Source organism: Cucurbita moschata, unplaced genomic scaffold, assembly GCF_002738365.1.
Source record: "Cucurbita moschata cultivar Rifu unplaced genomic scaffold, Cmos_1.0 Cmo_Scf00003, whole genome shotgun sequence".
NCBI lineage: Eukaryota > Viridiplantae > Streptophyta > Magnoliopsida > Cucurbitales > Cucurbitaceae > Cucurbita > Cucurbita moschata.
In genome coordinates this window covers 5,164,318-5,180,110 of record NW_019268519.1, presented here as the reverse complement: position 1 = coordinate 5,180,110, position 15,793 = coordinate 5,164,318, and the positions used below count along the sequence as shown (strand labels likewise).

Sequence of the window (15,793 nt, the reverse complement as noted above, 5' to 3'; positions counted from 1 at the left end):
TTTTTTTTTTTTTTTTTTTTTTTGTTAAGTCTAGGGATTTGTTATATTTTTTTTTTTTTAAGTTTAACTAAAATAGTTATTCATCGTTTGTTAGAGACAAACAATTTTGTAGACTACTTCTACCAATCAACACCAGTCTTTTCAGCATGTTTTGTTCTCACTCACCATATGCATCCTAAGAAAATTTATAGCATGTCATGCAACTTAGAATTACTCCAAGTAAAATATGCTTAATCAACTCATTCATGTACTCCTCTTTTACTTCTGTGTCACATTGACATATCTCTAAAATGATATAATATTGTCTACTTTGGACATAAGTATCCTCAAATAGTCATCCCTTCGATTTTAACTTGAGCTTATTACTTTTTTAACTAGACGAGTTTTAGTGTTATTCCTCTTTGAACCATATTACTTGTTCGAAAGTTCAACCATAGATTCACTATGGCTGTCATCAGGATTACAACTTTTTTAGAAGCATGACTTCGATACCACTTGTTATGGACAATTATGTTTACGTTTCCAATACAGCGAGAATGGACCGATATACATGTAGCTACATTAGTCATTTTACTAATTCGAAGGAGGATTATTATTTCCAATATTACCTCTTTACATCGACAATGTAGCTTCTTTGGACACTCATCTCTCCAAACAATTGCTAATTGGTGCAACCTGTCGCAAACATACTATGAAAATAGTAGGTTGTGACCCCACATGTTAACTAGCTCCCATTTGATCGTATGAGGGCTGAAATAGATAAGTGTCATGATGATCGAAGAGGATAGGGCATCATCTAACACACCAAGAAGAGTGTGCATTAGAGTCAATTTTAGACATAAGTAAGATTGGAGAAACCGAGGTGACACGAGTAGGACCCCGAACCATAACCTCAAATACTACCCCAATCATTATTTTGTATTTGGTTGTAAATGTTAAATAGTAAATAGTATTATTTTGTATTTGATTGTAAATATAAACTATTTTCTAAATAGTTTTTAATAGCTCTTGTTTGTATATTTTTATTTTCTTAATGAATTTTAGTAAATTTATTCTTAAGTTTCCATTTATTTTTATGCCCATATTACACTCGAATCTATGTGGACAGCGGGTTGTACATTATACCAATAATAAACTAAATTTATCAATCAACATGCTTTCATACGCTTTTTATTATATGTGGACGCTAAAAAAAACGTGTTTAAATTGAACTAAACATGTCTAACTCACCTCCATGCGCTCTTAACGCCCATCCAAACTTGGTAACCAAAATGTTGAGAAATCATGAAATTTCAATAATAACATTAGTGTATTGATAGTATATTAATACTCATTCAAATTTTATTTGAATCTTGAATGAGTATTAATATACCATCGAAACACCAACATTATTTTGGATCGATAGTATATTACTTATTGAAAATACATTTTAAGTATATTTTGTTAATGTATCATAAGTATATAAACTACTATTGATGTATTGGTAGTTTATAAACGCTCTTTCAAAATTTATTTAAAAGATAACATTGGTGTTTCAATACTTATATGCATCACAATTTCAAATATATTATTAGTGTATCACTAATACGTTAATACTCGTTCTAAGTGTAATTTCAAGCCCAACGAGTATATCAACATTTATTTATAATATTGATATATCAATATAACTATTAATATAACTTCAAGTATGTCATTAATATATAAGTAGTTTATTTCTAAATATAACTTCCAAGTACATCTAATATATCAATAGTTTGTCGACAACTCATTTAAAATGTATTTTAATGTAATCAAACCATATTGTTCTATACTAAATTGCACATATTCAATTCATTGAAAATTAAAAGTGAATCAAGTCATTGCAATTTACAATTGGAGATTCAATTTCATCATCCTTCATTGAAATACTGCATAGTTAATGTTCTATGATTTTCTTTTTCTACTTCTCATAAATTTTCCAAAAATATCTATCAACATCCAGATTTTAACAATATTTCCAAAGACATTTGTATGAAATTGAGACATTCACACTTCGTATATACAACACATCACTATACTAAAATACTACAAAAATAATGAAGATAATAGAGGTCATTACACAATGAATTCCTACTTGTAAGTAGATGGAAGAAACTACCTACTTTACCTGCTAACTATTTCATACCTACCTATACAAAGTCCTAAGCTATCTTCTTGGTAAGAGATTTCTGCATATCCCTTTCCCCCAAACGCTTCACATATCTTTTCAACTTTTCCAACGATGTACATGTATCTAATATTCACATGGGCTGCCCAAAAGGAGAAAAACATACCAGGGAGTCAGAATTCATACCTTCTATACCTGATAAGAAGCTAATTATCAGTATGATGTAGGATGGAACGGCCTGCAACCGACGATCTGAAACTCTGGATTGTGGTTTCTGATCAAGTTTATTTGCAGACTGCCTTCATACTTCACTGATCTTGTGAGCTGTTGGTAGAACACTAAAAGTAATACAATAGTTAGAACTAATATAAGATCAATAATAAGGTTGGACTCAAGCAGTGTAGTACTGTAAAAGGTTTGTTAAGATGCTAGATTAATGATCTGTACCGTTCTATAATGACCTACATGTAAGTTTTTGAAGTGAAATCATCAACATGCATATTGAAACTCTACCACGCTCATACTTCCTCATCTCAGTTTCTTGAATTCTTCAACTGGGAACAACTTTGGTCTACTCAATGATATTTTTTTTTAATTATTCGTTGTAAGACTTTAAACGACCGATACCAATCATGACTGAAGATAACAGGAAAAGGACAAGTTATGCAACACCAAAACATTTCCCAGAGTAGTAGAAACCATAGCAAGTGAGGACAGAAAGAAACAATCGTATGACATGGAAAATCCACGCCAATAAAACCGCTTTGTTTATCTGTCATTGTGAATAGTCCAGAAATATTAGAAAACCCCAGAACAGAAAAGGATGATGTAAAATTGGCATTTTTTGATATAGTGACGATGAGTTCAAATTATGCTACTGCAACATTCAAGGCAAATATCCCTGCTAAAGGGGACAAAAAAAAAAAAAAACAAGGAAAGAATAAGTTTTCCAACATTTAATGTATAAGCAAATGGGATAAACTTCAAGGATACTATGAAGGATACACGTGAGGATAAAATATCTGAAGCCCATATGCTGCAAGGTTGTGTGAATAAAACATGTTAAAAAAAAAAAGTCATAGAAGTCACAGTTAAAGGCACATGGGATGTAGCATGAAAGAAAGACTTACCACAAGGTAGACATTGGTAATGTTAAAAAGTATGGCACAATTTGCGGGACAGCCCCGCATTTGAGGATCAGCAAACTAGAGTTCGTCTGGATTTACATATCTTCTGCCAGTGGAGTGATCATCTTCTAATTGGTCATGACACTTGGAAGGGGTATATCTATCATTAAATGGATTAAGCACCGAAGAATCTGAACTATGATTATCAGCTGTGTTCCTTTTCCAACTATCACTAGCTCTTAACTTGTGACCATCCTTCCTTGCACTAGAATCACCCCCCGATCTTGAGGATGAAGATGATCTAAAACCATGATAATTAGAGCTGCTAGAAGACAGTCCTCGAGATTTATGATGCCTGGTTTCTGCTGGCTTCTCATCATCTCGATCACTTGGATATCTCTTCCATTTGTGTGACTGGCTAGGACTACTGCTTCGATCTGAGAATCTATGATAGTGTTCTCGATCATATTTGTCTATACCGACACTTTTCCTTTCATCTTCTGGAGAGCCATAGTGCCCATACCTACCTTTTGGGGGCTTTTCGGATGCTGAATATCTGTTATCATAGTTAGACTGCTTCCGGGAATGACTTGAGATATGATGCCTAGTTTCTCCATATGAGCTGTTGCTTCCTTTTGTGTGCCCATCAGCAATACTATCTCTTGTAATGTAATGATCAGTTGGTTGTTCAGATTTTATCCCTCTCTCTTCAGTTCCCTTCACAAAGTAACCAATCCCTCCAGCTTTCATAATTTCGTCCATATATTCTTCAATAATATCTCTTGTAACCTTCCATGAAAGGTAAAATTAGTAAGAGCATGAGTGTGGATATCATCTAACATAAAAACGTTTGATAGAAAAAGTTGGAAAACAGATGTCAGAAAACATATTTCAGGAACCGAAAATACATAATGGGTATCACATAGTTTCATGGTCTATTTAGCATTGCAGATTCACCTCTTCCATAATTCGGCCATTTTTGCTGCAATCTTAGTAGCTTGAAAGTTGTGAATAATATTCTAAAAAGTGACCAATGTACGCCTAAGAAGATATTACCCCCAAATGTTCTTGATAAGCATTATCATTTAATTAAGAATTTTGTCAATTTTCCATAAAAGGCTATAAGAAAAGGAATCATCATGCCATACCCAGTTAGACCCTAGGCTAATAGCCAATAGAGTCGAGAGACAACAAAAACAACGGCTGACGTAAAATTGAACAAGCTGCTTGCTTACCTGTAAAGTTGATCGCTTTGCCTTTTTCCCACGGTATGACATTCTTCGACGTTTATAATCCCTTTCTTCAGCCAACAATTCCTCTTTTGTTTTGGTCTTGTCTCTATCCTGCTTTTATAAAAATTAAACCCATAAGATATAAAATATAGCCAAGAAACATCATGGGTAAGTGAACAATAAGCAGATGATCAGCACCTGCTTCATCATTTATTGCTACAGGAAGTTTATTCTTTTAACATAAAATATAATGGGAGGAGATGCACAAAATGAAGGAAAGGACGGCAAAACATCCATCTCAAAAGCTCCTAAGAGACTCTACAATACACACCCAAAAAATAAGTATATAGAGGCGCACCAGCTTGATTTGGTTCCAAGAAGTTAATTTTAAAATATATATATATATATATAGAGAGAGAGAGAGAGAGAGAGAGAGAGAGAGAGAGAGAGAGAGAGAGAGAGAGAGAGAGAGAGAGAGAGAGAGAGAGAGAGAGAGAGAGAGAGAGAGAGAGAGAGAGAGAGAGAGAGAGAGAGAGAGAGAGAGAGAGAGAGAGAGAGAGAGAGAGAGAGAGAGAGAGAGAGAGAGAGAGAGAGAGAGAGAGAGAGAGAGAGAGAGAGAGAGAGAGAGAGAGAGAGAGAGAGAGAGAGAGAGAGAGAGAGAGAGAGAGAGAGAGAGAGAGAGAGAGAGAGAGAGAGAGAGAGAGAGAGAGAGAGAGAGAGAGAGAGAGAGAGAGAGAGAGAGAGAGAGAGAGAGAGAGAGAGAGAGAGAGAGAGAGAGAGAGAGAGAGAGAGAGAGAGAGAGAGAGAGAGAGAGAGAGAGAGAGAGAGAGAGAGAGAGAGAGAGAGAGAGAGAGAGAGAGAGAGAGAGAGAGAGAGAGAGAGAGAGAGAGAGAGAGAGAGAGAGAGAGAGAGAGAGAGAGAGAGAGAGAGAGAGAGAGAGAGAGAGAGAGAGAGAGAGAGAGAGAGAGAGAGAGAGAGAGAGAGAGAGAGAGAGAGAGAGAGAGAGAGAGAGAGAGAGAGAGAGAGAGAGAGAGAGAGAGAGAGAGAGAGAGAGAGAGAGAGAGAGAGAGAGAGAGAGAGAGAGAGAGAGAGAGAGAGAGAGAGAGAGAGAGAGAGAGAGAGAGAGAGAGAGAGAGAGAGAGAGAGAGAGAGAGAGAGAGAGAGAGAGAGAGAGAGAGAGAGAGAGAGAGAGAGAGAGAGAGAGAGAGAGAGAGAGAGAGAGAGAGAGAGAGAGAGAGAGAGAGAGAGAGAGAGAGAGAGAGAGAGAGAGAGAGAGAGAGAGAGAGAGAGAGAGAGAGAGAGAGAGAGAGAGAGAGAGGAATTGAAAGCTTTTTTTTATATATATTTTTAAAAATCTTTTTCTGCACATGATGTACCATTCAGGGCAGTAAATAAGAAGATTCGGCGAGACTTCAAATCACCAACAAATGAACGGAGAAAATTGGTAGGAAGAGTAATCCAGGTGGAAGGATAACGATTATACCAACTACATAATTCATGACTAGACCATTACAGAGTTCAGAAATACCTCATCATGAGACTGCTGCTTTGGGAGTCCATCATGCTCAATTATAGGTCTATAGTTGCACCGTCTTTTACGCTCTTCACAAGCTCTTTGAGAGATATAGTTATGTTCAGAAACCCTAAAAGAGTTGAGAAAGGATTAGTCTGTTTCTAACAGTTACCTACTTGAAAAGTGATATCCTTTTCTTAGTACGAAAATTCTTTTGATGAAATCATGAAGACAAGTGGAACAAAACGTGCAGATTAAATTGGATGAAAGAGGCAGATGAAAACTCAGAACATCCTTTTCCATAAAATTGCAACTGAAAGAAAAATGAAGATTAATTGAACTCAATAGAAGGAGAAAAGTTCTATTACTTCTAGCTTACTTCTAAAATTTAAACCCTAAATTCCAAGAGTTATTGCTGTAAACATAAACTGGAGTCCACTTTCTAGAGCTGATAGTGCTAGGTTCAACCATTAATTTGAGTTTCAAAAGCCAGTTAAGGGGCTAGGCAACTTAAATCTCCAGGTGCTAAGAATTCTGTTGACAAAATTTTCAAACACAGCTAGTATAGCTAGAAATGATGTCCTTAAAATGTTTAAGCATATTTATGACAAGGGCTCCAAAGACAGATTCTAGAAGCTGTTCAGCCATCTCTTTTAGACACAAGACTGTAGAATCCCTTCGATCATCTTTTTTTTCTTAATAACTATGAAAGTTCGGACAAATTTGAGTTCACTTTCTAATATAACAGGACAAACATCCTACCCTACAATATTTGGTTGCCAAAGAAACTCGTAAATTTTTTATATCCTAGGTAGGAAGACATGGATTTAAACCCATTTCCTCTATGTCTCCTAACAATTATTTTCCACCTCATGAATGATACAAGCATAAACTTGTTGGATCAATGAATATCACAATCATAGCAATAAGGAAAACATCAAGTTCATCAAAACTAGTAACCAAAAAACAGAATATGGAGAAGTAACATACAGCTGATGTTTAGTTTGCAGATGAGAAAAACGTAAAGCTTTGATCTTTTCTTCAAGTAGGAAACGCTCATGCAATGCTGCAACAGCCGCAGCGACTTGGGACACAAAAATCACCCTGCAGTTGACCGTTTCTTCTCCACTAACATAGACATTATTTATAACCTTCTTATCCAACTCTTTCAAATTCACACTCCGTGTGTCACTACAACTAGATACTAGATTATGAGAGCCCTCTACCAAAGTTGGACTCTCCACTCGCTTTTGTTCATATGGCAAAAGCGACAAGCCCGATGCAGCATATAGTATACGTTGTCTAAGCATGTTAATAGCAAAGAACTTCCCGTTCATCTCCCCATACAATACGGAAAGCTGAGATGCCAGCCACAATAGTACTTGTACTAAAATCGGACACTTAAAACTGAGGTTCCCTGATCCACCCTCCATTCCATTTCCATTTTCCAGCGCAATTTGAAATCCCATAGCTTCCTTTGAAATTGCCATAAAACACAGCCTAAACAGCAAAAATATGTGATCCCTCATAGCAACATCAATAATAACACCATACCGAGGAGAATTTGCAATGATCCATGTCTTCAAACGGTTGTCCACGGCCATCTCTGAGCCCAATATGGACCGTATAACAATATGCGAATACACACTGGGGTAGTCATTCCACATTTCTACTTCACTTCTAAGAGCCCACAGATCAGAGGGCAGCATTATAATCCCCTTCAACGAACTCTTCATCTCTCGATCACCATCATCGTCACAAACAAAATTAGCACATTCAACAGCCAAAACACGAGGGAGAGTGAAGACTTTAGACATTTCATCCCGGTTAGACAAGGCAACCACGCCAGGGCAATCGAGATAGAAGAAATTGGAACTTCCATCAGAATAATCATTGAGAGAGAAACAAAGGTCGGCATCAGAATCCGGCATCGTTTGACGGAAGCGCTTTTCGTTAACCAATTCACGAGACGATTGAAGTGTTCGGGGATAAAGCAAGGACTGGAGGAGTTGAGTCGGGTCGATACGAGGCGGAGGAGCTGAAGTGCAAAGGAGGGAGTGGTGGAAGAGAGAATGCGGCGGAACACGGTGGCGCAGATCAAAATTGCACTGAACGAAACCGGAATCGTCAGGCTTAGGAGATGGGGTTTGGATGAGTGTGAGGTAGGAGAGAGATTGAAGGGTCTGGTTGGCGACATGTATGAGGTTTCTGAGGGAGTAAAGAGAAGAAGACAAGTCCAGAGGAGGCTCACGAGATTCGGGAAGAGAGAAATTAGGGTTAGGGTTAGGGTTTGAGGGCTGAAACTTGGGGTAAGTCAGGTTGGAAGAAGGAAGAGACGGGTTCATCGCTCTGAGCTTTTCGAAGTGAAATGGAGGCAAGTGTGGGACATCGGCGGTTGCTCTTGTTTCTTGTCAAATAAATACTCCCCCAATTTATTTTTTTTTTATTATTATTATTATTCTTTTTCTTTTTAATCTTCACCAAGCCTATGTCCAAAAGAGATGGTTCGTGCCTCACCAGTACTCATATGGTAAATGTTCGGAATATCTCAGAATAACAAGTGTGTCCAAAAGAGCATCGAACGCAAATGACATCTCGGAATATGAGATGACATCACAAAGCACGGGGTCGTGTTATTAAGAAGACAATATGAGACGAGAGTAAAGATAAAGCCGAGTCTTAAAACTTGGCTTAGAGTAGAGGCAAATCTACTACCGTCGCAACGAGTGAGTGTCGTGATGCCACTGAAAAGAACACTGCATCGTTGAACTCAAACAATATTAAGACAAAGAGGTCGTCATGAATGTCAGAGACAAGCTAAAAAAATGGTCGAATAAGGCCTCAGATTATAATTCTAGAAAAAAACTCGTCAAATTTGATGTCAATTAAATACTAAAAAATAAATAAATAAATAAAATAAAATAGCCAATTCAAACACACCTCCTTGCTCCTTCGTGTATACATACGACACGTGGCAAATAATTTGTATTAGGGACATTTTACCAAATTAATTAAAAAAAAATTCCTTACGTCATTTTTGGTTGACGAATATAAACAAACAAATAAATAAAATATATTTATATATAGAAATATAAATAAATAATATATATTATTGTTTTTTAATACGTCTTAACAATCCTCAACTTTTAGGTAATTGATTGACAAATCTTCAACTAATTAGTTTACGTGTCATCCTCTCATTAGTTGATTTAAATATAAGAATAAATATGTATTTATGCCGACCAAATCAATGCAAATAAATTTAATTAATCATTTAGTTTAAGTTTGTTAAATATCCAAAATATCTTAATATACCTAACCAATTTAACTATAGCTTAACTATATTAGCTTAAATTAGTACCCATATTTTTTAATATGAATTATTGTAGGCATGGGGTATAATATTTAAAAAATTAATATATATATATTTATTTCCATTTTTTAGAATATGGGTAAAAAATAAATAATAAAATAAAGAAATTTATCGGTTTAATTTTATTAAAATCAGGTAATTTTTAAAACCGGATCTATTATGAAGTATATGTTTGAATCTATGTTGGTTTACGATCGAGTTGCTAACTCTAGCATAATTTCAATTGGTCAAGACATTGATTATAATTTTTAAATTCGAAGTTTCGTTATCTTGTATTCTGTAGTGATTAAAGTTGAACGGGTCGAAAATGATTCAGAGTTTTTTCTTGTCGTAAATAGTCAATATTCTTCTAAGTGTGCGGAGAAAATTTACTCTTTCTCTAACCAAAATCGTTGAAAAATCAACATAAGAGTAGGTTATTGCTTGTTACACTGGGCTAAGAAAATTGCCTAAATAAATTAAATTATTTCTTGTTTATTGCTCTTTTAAAATTTAATTTAAATTGCAATTTTTAACTCAAAATCATTTTTCTATCGTTTCCATACACAAAACTCACCGAGCTCATACTCCCAATCGAGTCAGTAGATGCACTAATTTTTTCAGGCCTCAATTGGGTAAAAAACGCTTCCTAAATTGTTAGAGCTAAATCGAGCGGAGAAATTTGTCACACTTCCATTGTGACACACTCAATACCTATAATAAATAAAATTTGGATATAAAAATCTAAAATCTCATTTCCATCCAATATTTATCTAATAAAAATACGTCATATTATCATTTAATTATTCGCGTTCAAAATAATATTAATTTTTTTTTGTTTACATATAATAAAAAATTTACCAAAAATCAACTCTATTGATCAAGAAATTAATTAGTACAATTTTTTTCAATTTAATGATTAATTAAAATGGAGTAGTTGAAGAAATGTTCAAGGTTGGAGCACATTATTGAATTTAGTGGGTAAGCTTGAAATTTTTATAATTTACTTAGCTTTTGATCTGCTTCCATTGAACAAAGCAGACCAATTCAATCCATGCTCTATAAATACAATTCAATCCATTCTAAGGCTTCTCATCAATTAAACAATACAAACTTGCTTCACCAAAAGCCAAAAAATGGCAACATTTGGTGTTCTTTCACTTGCTGTTCTTCTGGGTTTGCAAGCTGCTATGCTTGTCTCTTGTTTTGATCCAAGTCCTCTTCAAGATTTCTGTGTTGCTGTTGATGAACCCAAATCTGCTGGTACATTGTTCTCTCTTTCTTTAGCTTAAATGTCTCGTAGTCGATGTTTGTTTAGGGTAGGTTTGGTATGCGTTTTAGTTTCGGTGCTTTTTGTGAAATCCCACGTCGGTTGGAGAAGGGAACGAAACGTTCGTGATGAGGGTGTGGAAAGCTTTCCCTAGTGAACGCGTTTTAAAATCGTAACGTTGTAATGAGCTAAAATGGATAATATTTGTTTGTGGTGGCCTTGGGCGGTTATAAATGGTATTAGAACTCAACGCTGGGCGGTGTGTTTGCGAGGATGCTAGACCCTTCATGGGTTGGACTGTGAGGTCCCACGTAGCATTCTTTATAAGGGTGTGGAAATTTCTTTATAGTAGATGCGTTGATGGAGATATGTAATGGGCTAAAGTGGACAATATCTACTAGTGGTGGCCTTCGGCTATTACAAATGATATTAGAGCTAGACACTGGGAGGGGTGTGCTAGTGACGACACTGGGTTTTCAAGGGGGTGGATTGTGAGATCCCACGTCGGTTAGAGAGGGGAATGAAACATTCCTTATAAGTGTGTGGAAACTTCTCCCTACCAGACGCGTTATAAAATCGTGAGACTAATGAGACCTCCAAGGGAGGTGGATTGCGAGGTCTCACGTTAGTTGGAGAGGGGAACGAAGTATCCTTATAAGGGTGTAGAAACATTTTCTTAACAGACGCATTATAAAACTGTAAGGTTGACAACGATATGTAACGGGCCAAAATAGACAACATTTACTAGTGAAAATGCTATCAAATCCAACATATTTTAAACTTGTTTTTGGTTGAGTATAGTATTTGTGAATGGGAAGTTCTGCAAGGACCCGAAGCTAGTGAAAGCCGAAGACTTCTTATTCCAAGGACTCAACATTCCCGGAAGCACAAACAATCGACAAAACTCAAACGTGACACTAGTAAACGTCGACCGAATCTCCGGACTGAACACCCTCGGCATCTCTTTAGCTCGTATTGACTACGCTCCATACGGGTTAAACCCACCTCACACGCACCCACGAGGCACCGAAATTCTCGTGGTCGTGGAAGGCAGCCTCCTAGTCGGGTTCGTGACGTCGAATCCAGACAACAAGCTATTCACCAAAGTGCTATACAAAGGAGATGTGTTTGTGTTCCCCATTGGCCTGATTCACTTCCAATTCAACGTAGGACATGGCCCAGCCCTTGCCTTCGCTGGCCTCAGCAGCCAAAACCCAGGCACCATCACCATTGCCAACGCTGTGTTTGGATCTAAGCCGCCCATCTCGCTTGACGTTCTCACCAAGGCCTTCCAAGTTGACGAGAAGGTCATTGAGGCTCTCCAGATGCAGTTTAAGGCCTAGGAACAATTGCAACTATGCAATGAAAAGGGCTTTTGAATAAAAATTTACAACTTTTTGTAACCCTATTTGTGTTTCATCCTTTCAACTTTTGTCATACTATCCAATATTGGAATAAAAATGGGGTTTTTCCCCTTCTTTTTAATCCCGTGCTTTCTTCTCTCGGGAGGCTCATTTCTTATTTCTAGCTTGTTTATTAGTATAAATACGATATTAACTATAATTTCAAAAGTCGTGATGCAGCGAGACTGAGAGGAGCATTTCTCGAGGTAGGATTGCCCAGATTGAGAAGGAATCACTTGGGTTTTTTCCGAACAAGAAGAATCGGAATTCTTCTCTTCGATGAGAGATAATCCTGGTTTTAGACACTTGTCTTACTCGAAAGTCGCCTCCCAAATCACGCTACCTGCAAAAGGAAAAACCCTTTATCTACGAGCAATAGCTGTTGACGTGAACAACTTTACATGACATCTTTTTCTCTCGTTATTGTAGTTCATTCCAAAGGAGAAATGAAGAAAATTTCAGTGATCTCTCAGAAATTTCCCTAGAAAGCATACTAGTGAAGACAAAACATGTTAACGCACATCTCTCTCAGTAGATTGTTTTTTAAGGATGTACTGAAACAAAATGTCAGGATATCAAATGTTGAGTTGAATTACATCGAACACTTTTAGTTCATCAGTTCTCTTAAAAACTGGACTGAATAAAACAAAATCAACCTGAATTTATAATTAATTTTAACCCATATTTATGCTTATAATACAATTATATATACACATATTTACTATATTTTTATTTTTATTTCATAATTATTATTTTTTATTATTTAATCTCCGATAACTCTTTAAAATAATTTTTAATTATTTGAAATGTAATTTTTAAAAATATAAATTAAAATTAAGCGAATTAAATATTTGAAAATAAATAAATAGTCTACCATTTAATACTATTATTTGATTTTAAAAGCACTTCTGTAGCAACTGAACAACGATTATGCACTTGTTCTAACCTATCGAACAAGTCAATTGTGTGAGATTTAGATTGCTGGAGCCTCAGAAAAGAATGTTACAGAGAAAAAAAAAAAAAAACTTATTAAATTAGATAATAATGATTTTTTAAAAATAAATAAAAATATTGAAAAAGAAGAAAAGGCCAACAAAATAGCAACAACATTCCTACAACGCGTAATGGGAGCAACAAAATTCAAAAACTTGTTTATCTCTCTCGTTCCCTCTGTCTAGTCTACCGCCCCAAATGCCCGAATCTCCCAAATAAGGCAATGCCGGAGAGAAAGTACACAACAGAATTGAGGGAGGAATTTTGAGTCGCCATTACCAGAGATTTCCAGAACGTGATCAAGCAATCAATAGAGTTTCACTGAGAAAAGCCGACCGTCCAGCCAGGAACAACAACAAACCGCCTCTGTTCTACTTCTTCAATCCAAATTCATACCACTATACGGTATAGCAAACGAATCAGAGCCTGCAGACACAAATTATTGGAGTTCCGTTTGTTTCCTCAATTCATAGATCCGTTTGATTCATTTCTACAATCGTCGTTTTCCTTTTTCATCAAGATTCATTGATTAAGGTTAGAATCCTCCGTAGTGTTTGCCTCTCGCATTTCTCTTTTTTCCTTTCTTTGCTTTGCGTCGTAGGAATAATGCGATTCCGTTTCGATTTTCTTCATCTGCTTTAAACTGCTCCATAATTATTCTGTTTCGAGAGAGAATCATCGATTAGTTTAATGTGTTTGCATTTTCCTTGGAACTTGCGCTTGTTGTCTCTTTGATCGTTCTTTTTAAGTTTTTGGATTCTGTTATTCAGAATGGCGATTCATTCAACACGAGCATTCGATAATTTATCTGCGTTCTTCAATAACTCTGTTATTCAATTGGAGTCTCAATTGCTTTGGCTATGGTGACGAGTGCTATTGAGTCTCTTCCTTCTGTTTGTGTTTTAGATTTAGGCGGAATGAATCTTTCGTTGCGTCAAGTTCGTTGGATTCACTCGCCGGGAAAAGAAGAGCGCGTATAACTTGGTAATGTTATTAAATCTTAAGATTTTTGTTCTTTAAAACTTACAATTATTTTTTCTTTTGGGTTGATTCATTGAAAATATCCTAAACGAATTCTTAAGCATAGGAAGTGGACGTGATTTTTGAATTCTTGCAAATGTGGGTTAGATTTTGGTTTTTATGCACAATATTGAAGTTGTTAAGAATAGGAGATATGGACATACTTGAATTGTAAGTAAATTTTGAAAAGAAAAAGAAAAGTAGATAAAAGTTAGAGAGTGGGAATGAAGAGACAAGAATTTTAGAAATTGAAAACTGAAAGATAGAAAAATGTTTGAGTCCCGTAAAAATTTGAAGAGCTACACGCTCCAAAGTAAATTTCCACTCAAATGCATATGTAAAAATATTTAAATGAGACAAAAAAGAAAAGAAAAGAAGAGATATATCATATTAATAGTAATAGTATTAAGGAGGAAGAGAAATATTTGAGAGAAGTTTTTTCTAGAGGGCTCACTTGGACAATTCGTAGTTGAGAATGAGGTGGATGCATCTTTTTCCTGAACGATAAAGATTTAAATATCTAATTGTAAAGATAAATAGATCATACTCAATAAATTAGACATCTATTAAAGAATAGCTTGATGGGCTCTTAAATGAATTATAAATGGTCAATCCAATTCATTCCTGGTTGAACTGAAATTGCTGTTTTTGTAGAATGTACAATAGCTCTTCCAGTCATAAGAGTTGTGGCAATATATTTGTGATATCACATACCCATGTTGAGTTTTTTTTTTTTTTCTTTTTTCCCAATCTTTTGGAGGACAACCCGCTGATTCTTTTGATTATGATTATTTTTATGCCTAACTACTTTCCCATGCGCAGCATTCTGTATTCCGTGGGTTAACATTAGATCGAGAAGTTTGAGGTGTCGGTTGCGCAGCATTCAGCATTCTGTATTCGGTAGTTTTTTAACATTAGATCGAGAAGTTTGAGGTGGCGGATGAACAGATTAGGATGAGCGGAGTGGCCATCCCGGTGGAATCCACATTTTCATCCACATCATTAAATGGGCCATCCTGAAAACAAATTATCCGACCTGGTGGGCTTGGTGAAGTCATGGATGCCATGGAGGTCCGACCCGGAAAATGTCTCGAGGGACTTTTGGATGCCCGACAAGAGCTGTAGGGTATGTTATGACTGCGACTCTCAGTTCACGTTTATCAACCGGCGGCATCATTGCCGTCGCTGTGGACGGGTTTTCTGTTCAAAATGTACTGCAAATTCCATTCCTGCTCCTTCCACGGACCCGACGAATTCTCGGGAGGATTCCGAGAAGATCAGAGTCTGTAATTATTGCTTCAAACAGTGGGGGAAGGAGCCATCTGTCATGCAAGATGGGGACAAAGCTACCTGCTCTGCTGTTAGTCTATCCTCTTCATCCACCAGCATTGGTAGCTCTAGGTCCGACTACACCTGTCATAGTGCAATCAGCAATGTTAACTCAACGCCTTGCTCAAATGATCGTCAATATTATGACCCGTATAGTTCTGGTGTCATAACTGATGAGCAAGATAATTTAAGGAATAGGAAGAGCATAAATCGCACTACGTCTCTCCTGACTTCATCATCCAGTTATTATGGCCATTACAGGTATTCTCAAGTGTTGATACAAGAGTTCAAATCTAATTTTTTATCAATTTTATTTCGGTCCCAACTAAAAAAAGGGTCCATTTTTAGTCTTTAAAATGAGATTTTTTTTAGCGCTTGAACTTAAAAAAAAAAAAAAAAAAAAAAAAA

General features: G+C 36.2%; 3 protein-coding genes and 1 long non-coding RNA gene across 5 annotated transcripts in view; 3 read left to right on the top strand and 1 right to left on the bottom strand.

Annotated features, from left to right (window-relative positions):
• LOC111436846 overlaps positions 1-1,070 on the top strand; it is a 3,032-nt gene extending 1,962 nt beyond the window's left edge. Inside the window, exon 2 of the long non-coding RNA XR_002709344.1 lies at positions 760-1,070. This is a non-coding gene — a long non-coding RNA (uncharacterized LOC111436846). The remainder of the gene's footprint in view (positions 1-759) is intronic.
• A 1,199-nt stretch (positions 1,071-2,269) lies between these two features.
• LOC111434345 (U11/U12 small nuclear ribonucleoprotein 48 kDa protein) lies at positions 2,270-8,545 on the bottom strand. Its single transcript, XM_023071783.1, has 6 exons — positions 8,536-8,545; positions 7,009-8,425; positions 6,034-6,148; positions 4,509-4,616; positions 3,277-4,062; positions 2,270-3,182 (listed from the first exon to the last, which is right to left on the bottom strand). The coding sequence occupies exons 1-5, from the start codon at positions 8,543-8,545 to the stop codon at positions 3,352-3,354; spliced, it is 2,361 nt and encodes a 786-aa protein (XP_022927551.1). The 3' UTR covers positions 2,270-3,182; positions 3,277-3,351.
• A 1,900-nt stretch (positions 8,546-10,445) lies between these two features.
• LOC111438161 (germin-like protein subfamily 1 member 7) lies at positions 10,446-12,087 on the top strand. Its single transcript, XM_023076112.1, has 2 exons — positions 10,446-10,633; positions 11,442-12,087. Exons 1-2 carry the CDS (start codon positions 10,507-10,509, stop codon positions 11,981-11,983), a joined length of 669 nt encoding a protein of 222 aa, XP_022931880.1. The 5' UTR covers positions 10,446-10,506; the 3' UTR covers positions 11,984-12,087.
• A 1,310-nt stretch (positions 12,088-13,397) lies between these two features.
• The window catches only part of LOC111438136 (1-phosphatidylinositol-3-phosphate 5-kinase FAB1B-like), a 13,284-nt gene continuing 10,888 nt past the window's right edge, over positions 13,398-15,793 (top strand). For both annotated transcript variants that reach the window (XM_023076093.1, XM_023076085.1), the window contains exons 1-3: positions 13,398-13,570; positions 13,943-14,020; positions 14,879-15,646. In XM_023076093.1, coding sequence (XP_022931861.1) covers positions 15,063-15,646 — 584 coding nt within the window. In that variant the 5' untranslated portion in view covers positions 13,398-13,570; positions 13,943-14,020; positions 14,879-15,062. The remainder of the gene's footprint in view (positions 13,571-13,942; positions 14,021-14,878; positions 15,647-15,793) is intronic.

What these genes read in the sequence shown, in the direction of transcription:
- LOC111438161 (XM_023076112.1), top strand. Translation starts at nt 10,507, where the DNA reads ATGGCAACATTTGGTGTTCTTTCACTTGCTGTTCTTCTGGGTTTGCAA. An exon ending in TGATGAACCCAAATCTGCTG is followed by an intron (nt 10,634 to 11,441) that starts GTACATTGTTCT and finishes GGTTGAGTATAG; the next exon opens with TATTTGTGAATGGGAAGTTC.
- LOC111434345 (XM_023071783.1), bottom strand. An exon ending in AGCAGCAGTCTCATGATGAG is followed by an intron (nt 4,617 to 6,033) that starts GTATTTCTGAAC and finishes TTATAAAAGCAG; the next exon opens with GATAGAGACAAGACCAAAAC. An exon ending in CAAAGCGATCAACTTTACAG is followed by an intron (nt 4,063 to 4,508) that starts GTAAGCAAGCAG and finishes CTTTCATGGAAG; the next exon opens with GTTACAAGAGATATTATTGA.